At 36.4% G+C, this 10,315-nt stretch overlaps 1 protein-coding gene across 1 annotated transcript; it reads left to right on the top strand.

Moving 5' to 3' along the window:
- Positions 1 to 825: 825 nt before the first annotated feature.
- On the top strand, positions 826 to 5,772 carry LOC104223453 (CMP-sialic acid transporter 1). The gene is made up of 8 exons (XM_009774904.2): positions 826 to 1,033; positions 1,376 to 1,459; positions 2,083 to 2,297; positions 2,425 to 2,503; positions 3,379 to 3,548; positions 3,783 to 3,969; positions 4,821 to 4,898; positions 5,011 to 5,772. Exons 1-8 carry the CDS (start codon positions 983 to 985, stop codon positions 5,152 to 5,154), a joined length of 1,008 nt encoding a protein of 335 aa, XP_009773206.1. The 5' UTR covers positions 826 to 982; the 3' UTR covers positions 5,155 to 5,772.
- Positions 5,773 to 10,315: the final 4,543 nt, after the last annotated feature.

Consider the following 10,315-nt stretch of genomic DNA (forward strand, 5'->3'; position numbering starts at 1 on the left):
ATTCGAACTAAAATTATTAGGTTCAGCCGAACCTAATCCCAATACTCTAGCTCGGCCCCTGATTCCAGTGACATTTTAACGATATCTCCCAAAGGATAGAAAGGTATAGGTAGGATTTTAAGTTTGGGGACAAGGGGGTCGAGGAGTCTCACTGCTCCCAACTCAATATTGTGACAATAGGCATAACTCAATATAAGTAAGTATTTCAGAAAAAAATAAATATATAGTTAGTTCCTCTGAGTAGAATGGAATCATATGAATGATTCACGTAGATTTCAGCTTATTTGAGATTGATATATAATCGATTAATTGTTTAGTATTTATATAATTCGAGTACACAAAACTCGAAAGTAAATAGTTTTGTAACCGTTGCTTACGAGGTGGATCCACCCATACCAATTCTAAACATTAAACCATGTAATAATACAAAGAAGAACTACTATCTTAATAAATATCTTATTTTTAATTTTCTAACCAGTCATATATTGTATAGTTTTAATGCCTACAATATTTGATACCAACAAAATGAAACAGGAAAAAATGCGTGAAACAACACTGGCATTTACCAACCAAAAGAAGAAAATTCTATACGAAAGTTAACCACATGATTTCTTCAACATTTACATTTACATTTACATAGATAGGAAGATAGGAAAAGTAAAAATTTCATGGATGGACTAATGAAATGTTGATTCTTTTTAATGTATGATATTCGAACAGCTTACACACATCTGAACTGATAAAGTGCTAATTTATTTTACAGCTTATACGCATACATGTATCAAGGACCGAATTCTTTCCTTTTCACATTAGATTTCCTTGTTTTTTTTTCTTTTTCCAAAAAACACTCGGAAATACCCAGTGGCACTGTGACAGTGTGTTCGTAATTTCAGAAAACTCCTCAAAGAAGAAAGCTGAACGGAGAGCAGAGTTTCCGATTCACATTTCGCCGGGAAAAGGCAGGTAGCGAATCTCCGGCGATATGCGGTGGTACGTCGTCGCTTCGCTTCTGACCGTTCTCACCAGCTCTCAGGTTTCTCCTAATTCCACTCTCCATTTTCTGCTTCCTCGAAGTTTCATATCTGATCTGTGTTTTTTACTAACAGCTAGAAGATTAGCTCATGAATTTGAGTGTAAAATTGCTTAGGATACTATTTAAAAGAGTAAAATCAAGTTCACTTTTCATCAGGAAATGTATTGCGCCGATTAATGAAATTTTCTGTAAGCATTCCGCATTTTAGTTTAGATATTATTGTATAAGTGATAAGTAGTGGTTTGATTACATATCAAGGATCGATTAATTGAAAATTAGATACATGTAGGTTGATAATTTTGGATTTGTTGATTAATGTTTGAATTATGCATCATGTGACAGGGAATTTTGACGACGTTATCTCAAAGTAATGGAGGATACAAATATGATTATGCTACTGTTCCTTTTCTAGCTGAAGTTTTCAAGGTATCATTTCTTAGAATTAGCTTTTTTTTGTTTAAGAGGCGGGTACTAGAATGAATAGGATTTGAGGAATTCTCTTTTTTGCTATAGATTTCAAGTAAAACTTATCCAGAAGTAGAAATCAAGCTTTAAATTAGATCCTCATTCTTCTTCTACCAGCTGTACTATCATGTTTTGTTCCTTTACAATTTACTAATTTAATGTCGTGCTTTCCATTATGTTCTGTCTTCATATAAAATACTAGAATGAAAAGCTGTCAAGGATTTCCATCACCTCACTTTTGGATGCACTTGATGTAGAAAGTTCCTCTCTTAATCTTCAGCTTAATGAAATGAACTATATATATGTCCCCAATTTTTTCTTAAGGACTCCTCGTATTCATCACTAATTAGAGAAATCTCTTAAAAATATATGGACGATCCTACTTTACGTACATTCATACATATATACATACATATATATGTGTATGTATGTATGGAAGATCCAGTTTGACTGTATATCTACTTTTGGAGAGGGCATTGAATGGGGCTATGTGCTGTGTAGTAGTCCTTTCTGCATGATAGTTACTTCTCGATTTGAGGATTTTCTCTGAGATTTTCCTCCTTCATTCATTTGTCAACCTGCAGCTTCTAGTATCTAGTGTCTTTCTTTGGAGAGAGATGCAAAACTCACCGCCTCCTAAGATGACGATGGATTGGAAGAGTGTTCGTTTATACCCGATTCCATCTATCATTTATCTCATCCACAACAATGTGCAGTTTGCTACATTGACATATGTAGATACATCGACTTATCAAATAATGGGTAACTTAAAGATTGTTACTACGGGAATATTGTTCAGGTGCTTGGTGCTGACTCTTTTGCCTTGTTTCCCTAACTTTATTTCACTTCTTTTCATTCAGCATCAATTCCTTTTTTCTTGCATTGAACTTGGAAAGTAAATTAGAGAATTATCCTTCATATTTTAGGCTGTTTCTGAAGAGGAAACTTACGAACTTGCAGTGGATGGCAATTGTACTTTTGGCTGTTGGAACAACCACAAGCCAGGTGATTATGGAATCAGTTTGCCTATTGTCTAAGCATTATGATTTGGGTGTGTAAAACCATGTCATGCATAAAAGAATTCTTTTAGAAACCTTACCTGAAACCTATACCTGAAACTTAATCATGTATAGTGTTGGAACCGGCATGCCAAACTGAAGTCCTGTATTCCAGCTGTTATGTTAATTTCAAGCATAACCTGTTCTTCATCGTGAAAAATGGTTACTGCTCAGTGATTGCTCATATTGAAATTCTGCTGCGAGTATAAAGAATTATTGATTCAGTAATGGGATTAAGATTGTCAGTGAATTACCCGCAGATTTGATTCTACATGCTATTATGGATGTACCAGTATTGTTTGTTCTGGACAAATTTGCGTCACTCTATGAGATATCTTTGGAGAAGGTTCTTTGCGCTTAATATATGCTAATGACCTCTCTACTGTTTTTCTCAGGCAATCAATCAACTTTGAAGACTGGATCTTTTTTGTATTACCTGTCTATATTTAGTTCAAGCTTAATCTAATGTCTACTCCAGTTAACTTATCTTCAAGTATGTGATATATAAGAAAAGTAGATATCAGAATATTGCCTCTTTTGTCACCGTTTCAAAGAAATAAAGTGATATTCTCCATACCAATTATGTGACATTCTTCCCATTTTGAGATGTCTCAAAATGTTTGACCCTATTCCTTTTCTGAACAATTTTCACAACTTTGATGTGATGTTTTCTGTTAACCATTTACTTAATATTTACTTTCATTATTACTAATATAGCGTATAAGTCAAATTAAAATCTCATGTCCAGTCAAATACCGTGCTATAAAATAGGATTGAGGGAGTATTAATAATTGTTCTGCACTTGCCTGGTTTTCAACACAGGTGAAAGGCTGTGGAGAGGCTTCTTGTGACTCACTCTTTTCATCACCCATTCAAGGATATTTGTTTGGTGCACTCTCTGCTTGTCTTTCGGCATTGGCTGGCGTTTATACTGAATTCTTGATGAAGAAGAATAATGACAGCTTGTATTGGCAGAATGTCCAATTATACACGTGAGTTCTTTCTGACCAAGCGACATATACTGGTTCGGTTATTGAATCCAATTGAGCTCATTCTCTCATACATATGTTAGAACTCGAAAGTAGAAGGTTTCATGTGACCTTATGGAAGAAATTTTGTTACTCTTCAGATACTGATTGAGTCCTGTTATGTGATCATATTGCATTCTAGTAGTACAGGCCCTTGAAATCGGTCAGTTAATTTGAAATAGTGCATTGGACTTTCAGATTTGGTTCAATATTCAACATGGGGCGACTTCTTATGGATGATTTTAGAAGTGGGTTTGAGGAAGGGCCTTGGTGGCAGCGCCTTTTCAATGGATATAACATGACCACATGGTTGGTAGTGTTAAATCTTGGAACCACTGGCCTTTTGGTTTCATGGTTGATGAAGTATGCTGACAATATTGTAAAGGTATCTTGTCTTCCCAAATTAGATGCTTTTGCTTTCTGTTCCATTTTTAAACGATCCTGATCATCTTTGATAAGTTTGTTATGAACTGTAGTTACATATCAAATAAAATTCTATTTAAAAAGTTTCCGAATATACATATTGTAATAAAAAAAAGTTCTATTTAATTCCCCTTGATTTTCATGGCAATTGTCATGTTCTTGTAAACTAAGAGTTACAAATCCTACTCAATAACTTTAAAGAATTTATAGATTCCTGATGGTTCTCAAATAAATTATCCAGGGGATGAGAAAGCTGATGAGTTATTTTGGATGGCATCTCTGCTTAGTAATTGAGAGAGGCCAAGGGGAAGGGAGTGGTGGCGGAACACATTTGTAGTTTCTCAATCAGATGGAACTTATATAGGAAGAAAGACAACTGTTGAACTGTTCAAAAAAACCCATAAAGACTGTGGTTAGAGCATCTTAAGTAATGCATCCAGGCGCAATGTTGCCGAAAAGAAAAGGAGAAAAGAAAAGGAAATAAATTTCATACACGTGGTTGTTTGCAGATCCTGTGTACTGAACAAGAGATGAAGTGTTATTTCTTGTTCAACTGGCCATACTTCAATGTATAGAGATAGCTAGTTGATGATATGCAGGTTTAGTGATTTTGTGTGGTAAAGTGTGTATCAGTTCTTTTACCTTTCTATCTTGGTGACTTCTGGAGCTTTTCGGAATGATAGCTTTGCTATAACTATGTGATATCATGTTTACTGGGAATATTTTTGTTTTGCTCTCTCTGAATGATTGCTCCTTTACTCTTCCTTTTGCTCCTCTATCTGAATAATAAGATTGTTACCTATTATTTTTCAGGTGTATGCCACATCTATGGCGATGCTCCTGACAATGGTATTATCAGTGCTCCTCTTCGATTTCAAGCCAACAGTACAGGTAGGCTCCAGAAAGTTTGCTATTTGCCCTTATATTTCATAAACATGTGTTTACTGTGTCATTGTCAGTTTCTTCGTAGTGTTTATTCTATTCTTAATTTTTCTATTTGCAGCTCTTTTTGGGTATAATTATCTGCATGATGTCCCTACATATGTATTTTGCTCCTCCAAGCACGATAGTGGATTTGCCTTTGACAGTAAAACCGGCCTCTGAGAGTGTATCTGAAGGTTCTGTTGAACGAAGAACAGATTCCTGATGTACAAAATACGGCCACAAAGTTTTTCTCTTTGATTTGTGAAAAGCAATTTACAAATTTGAGCCTCAGCTAAAGTCTGCATGAGCATCATTTGGATTCCAGGAAATCAAAATGACGTGATTCAAGAGTTGAGATTAGAAACTTTCTGATGACGGGAGTTTCTTGCCGGCCTGTTAATGTGCATCAAAGTTACATGTCAATCTTTGGTCTCTCCTTTTGTATCCAAACCTAGTATGAACTTTATGCCACAGTAACAATTCATTTTGTGCTCTGTGCTTTTCTGGTGTCACTAGCAAACGCACATGAAATCAAGAAAATGCAGGCAAAGACTAGGATGTGGATTACATAACTTCTCTTGTGTTCTGTTTTGATTCATATCCAAAGCTAGCTAGTATAGGTGCAAGAAACTTTGATTGGAACAAGTTGCATGAGAGACGGATCTTTGTTGTGCTAGAGTATCTTGTGCTTTAACTATGAAGATCGTGTAATTGCATGAAAGAACAGCTTAGTAATTTACCTGTTCCATGGATGTATGTGGCTCTTTGGACACCGAGTGAGTATATTTACAATTCATTTACAGGTAATGCTGAAAGACAGCTAGTTACCTTTTAGATTTTGTCATTGCTGCAAATTTTGTGGGGCTTAAATAGCTGAGCTATATTGTTAGGACTTTTTTGAGGGATTATCATGTCGGTTTGAATCCCAAATAATTAGGCTTAACAAAGGAACGTCGTCCCATATTGGAGGAGGAAAGCTCATTTGTTGAGTATATATATGATTACACTTCTTCTAGCTCGTAAAGAGTTGAGAAGAAGGCAATCCTCGCGCCGCAATCGTCCAATTACCCATGAGAGAGATGTGCCCCTAGAAGTATGAAATGAGAGCATACTTGCTTCAAGCAACTTGAGTATTAAGTAAATTGCAAATATGGACAAAAATCCGGAGAAAATTGAACCTAAAAGTAAGAGGAAATTCTGGTCTCAATTGATAGCAACTGTATCCAATAGTTGCACCTATTGATTTTATAGCAAATAGAAAAAAATCGGTAGTGCTTTAACATCATAATAAAGTTTAGTTTTACTATTGAGTTATGTTCATTAATAGTGGTCATGGGTCATCTTATTTTTTAAAAAGTTAGTCACAGTAGTTTCATTAGGGACGTAATATATACAGAGACACTTAAAGTTGGTACGATCTTTCATTTAGACACCGGAACTTAAGAGAGTTCCTATTGAGCACGTACGTTACATGAACTTTGTTCCAATTAAACACTTCTTGCTGAGTTGGCACGTAAATTGAGTTTCACCCAATATGGGCACGTGAAAAGCCCAAAAAATAGATTTTTTTTGTTTTTTTATTTCTTTCTTTTTCTTTATGTCCTCCACCGTTGCCTCCTCCACTTTCCGTCATCTTCTCCGACTCATTTTCCTCTTATTCTTTTGAATCCCATACCAGATTCAAATTCAGCCGAAAACGAAAAGGTGAGTATTTTTTATTGGAAGAAAACGAAAAGGATAAAGTGAAGAAGAAGAAGCCTAACCCTGCCGCCAGAACTGAAATGAAGAAGTAGAAGCAGAGAACTAAGACTAAAATGAAGAAGAAAAAGAAGAAGAAGAAGAAGCAAAAGGAGAAGCAGAGATGGGTCGCTGGGTTGGAGACCCATTGATTAAACCCTAAACACCATTAAAGGGGTCTTTAAAAAGCTTGAAGGTTTAAAATGGGTTACTTGATTTGATGAAAGTTTGGGAAATTAATATTGGGGTTGTCTTCGGGTCGTCATGGGGAATCTTTAGCTGAAGTTATAACAAATTTGGAGGAGTTTCTCTTAAAAATTTGGATTAAAATCGTGCTTGGAACAAGAACACACATGAAAAAAGTGAAGAACACCAAGACCACTGATTTCCAGAACACCAATTCTCAGTTTTTTAAAATGTTTTCTTTCTTGGTTGGGTGTAAATTAAGCTTTTCTTTTCTTTTTTAGTTTTTTTAAATGTTTTCTTTCTCGGTTGGGTGTAAATTAAGCTTTTCTTTTCTTTTTTAGAATGTTAGTTTTATTTTGTTTATTAAATAGATTTAACATAGTTTTTTCTTTTTTTTACTCAAAATAATATATGTCATTTTTTTATTCGTCATTCGCCACGTCATCAGCGAGTGCATTGCACAAACTTTGTAAGTTTGGCTGATTGTAAAATAAGTGCTCAATTGGAATAAGTTTCGGGTAGTAAAAGTGCTCAATAGGAACTCTCTTAAGTTCAGGTGTCTAAATAAAAGATCGTGCCAACTTTAAGTGTCTCCGTATGTATTCAGCCTTTCATTAGGCGTCTACATCAGTTCATGCATGACCACCATCCTCTACCGACAATTAAAAATGGTAGCTTGCAATGTGAAGCCATCAATGGTGGTCTTGAACATATTCCAAGTAGCTAATATTCATCTTCTATCCATATTATTTGTCTCGTAAAGTTTTTCCCAGGGACGACTCAAGGGTCAAGCCAATAAAGCAAAGCCCCCCCCCCCCCCAAATTTTTCTTTTTGTTTTGTATTCGTATTGTATTGAGATCACGACTAATCAAGATTTGTACCGCGTAAGGCCTGGTAAAAGAGAGAACACATTTTAACAGGATTTTTTTAACCACAGGACTCGAACCCAATACATCTAATTAAAATAAGTTGGATCATATACATCTCACAACAATCTTTATAGGTGGGGTCTAAATATATTGGGTATTTTAAAATAAAAAAGTAAAATATTTTATAAAAGGTAAAGATAACTTTTAATTTAGTATTGATGTAACCGTTTGAGCAAATGGAGAAAGAGAATCACTCCCCCTAAATCCTTGTCGCGAATATAAAACTTTTCATTATTTAAATTTTACGATTGACATCATTAGTGGGGTACCTATATTATTATTCTCCTTTTACATTTCTCATTAAAACGTGTAATAAACTTTTAGAATCAATTTTTTGGTATCTTCAATTGTCAAAGTATTATTTTTTATCTTTCTCATCAGAAAAGGGTACCACATTCTTATATTCTCTTTCTTGGTTTCTGCAAAAAAAAGTTAAGTCATGAATAAGTTATAGTCTTCTCTTTAGAAAGAAAAAACTTTTATTTTTTCTATAAAAAACAAGAGTTGAAGAGTACAGTTGAATAAAACTATATTGCGCATTCTTTTTTTTCCTTTTTCCCCCTCAAGTTCCAAGTGTTTCAACAAGTATATTAGAACATCAAAAACTATTTGATATCAAGTTATTAACTTCTTGAATATGGTTCTATTATCTAAGATCAACAATATTTGACCAAAAAATGTTGAAACCTTTTTTATTAAATCAACTAATGAAGATGAAGAGGTAAATCTCAGCTAAGCATAATAAAATTTAGATCAGAGGATGCAAGGGATGAACAAAGTCAATAATGCTTCTTAATATGTCGAAACCAAACGATTGAGCGTAAATACAATAACTTCGAATGTAGAGAAATGTTGTAATGGATGATATTGACCAAGATCAAAAATGACGTGTGGATTCCTGAATTGTAATAAGCAAATGTCTTTTTCGTCTCCCCTTTTACAAAGTCTTCTCTCTCTATTTATAGGGACAATCCCCTCTTGTACCCTAAAAGGTGTAACATAAAGAATATTCGAAAGTATATTCCTACTGCCTCCCGTTGCGCCTGCACTACTACAAATGTCGTGCACTTTCTAATCGCTGCCGGTCGTTGCTTTCTACAACGACCAAAGGACACTGCATCGTAAGGGCCTCATCCCTTGTCGTAATCGTCAGTGGCCGTGGTCGTCCAAATTTGGACCTATACAGTTAGACCATCCACTTGTCGAGGTTACGGCTTGATGCATCCTCGATAAGCGGACATCGCCCACATTTGTGGAGAAATTTGGCTTACGAATCATAATGGTTTGGCTAACAACGGAAGGTTAGCGTGCTCAACGATATCCTGGGTGGTGTGTCTTATCGGAAAATGACGTCACCTCCACGTGCATCATCATTATGCGTATTTCTGAGACAGAGGCTGATGGTTTGTTGCTTCGATTTTTGTGCCATTTTGCAGCCTTCCGCTTCGATTCTGGCGCCACCCAATCCTATAAATAGGTAGAGGGTTTGTTTTTTTTCAAAAACTCTTGGTTGTTTCTTCTTTGGTTATTCCTTCTCATCCCTTCCGCTTTTGCTCTAGCGATTTCTTTGCTTTCTCTCCTCCATTCGTTGTTCTTAGTTTTTTCTGTTTTATCAACATATATCCCGCCATAGATATGACTAGAACATATCGATCTCGTTAGGGGATTTCTGACGCCACCCCGCTGTCCATGGAGCTCCCTTCTAGTGGTAAGGACAAGACGGTGGAGAAAGGGGATAGTTTTCCCACCGTGGAAGAGTTACTGCCGAGACACCCCATGTCTCGAATTGACTTTCTCAAAGAACCTACTCCTACTCCCGCTTCGGTAGTATCTGAAACTGAGCAGATCCATATCGATGCCCTCCGCACTAAATACAACATTCCCCCTCATTGAGATGGTTCCAGCGGGAAGGGACTTCGTGAAGGTCTATAGACCGGGGTATTGTGCTTTTTACAAATACCCCTTTATGATACATTCCTTCCCCTTCTCCAATTAGCAGAAGAATTCTGTCAATTTTATTAGGTTTGCCCGGCGCAGCTTTCTCTGTACACGTACAAAATACTTCTGGTATTGACAAAATACGCGAAGTTTGCGGAGTGCGAAGTTACCGTTCACCACCTCCTGCACCTATTTTCTCCTAACTTTCACAGGGGTACTATGGTGCATCTGAGGTACCGTGGAACCAAAGGACTAGTGGTCAGAACTAACGACCGAGCGAGTCGCAAGTTTTGGCATAAGTATTTCTTTGTCAGAACTGAACACATTGTGTCGGACCCTGCTAGATTCCCGGAGCGGTGGAATGAGAATCGTAGGTGTCGTAAATTATTTACTCCTCTTTTTTATGCCTATCTTAGTGTTTATTTGCGGCTCTCTTTTGCAGCTATGGGGCGTCCACCCCATCCCATCGCCGGTATAAGAGATTGGGTAGCCCGTTTGCTGCTTCATACAGTGGAGACTCGGGATTGGCCCGCTTTTGTGAAACGCTTTGGTCCGAAGGTCTCATCCGGTAAGTGTCTTCCTCTGTACCATTA

Source organism: Nicotiana sylvestris, chromosome 1 (assembly GCF_000393655.2).
Source record: "Nicotiana sylvestris chromosome 1, ASM39365v2, whole genome shotgun sequence".
In the NCBI taxonomy this organism is placed as follows: Eukaryota; Viridiplantae; Streptophyta; class Magnoliopsida; order Solanales; family Solanaceae; genus Nicotiana; species Nicotiana sylvestris.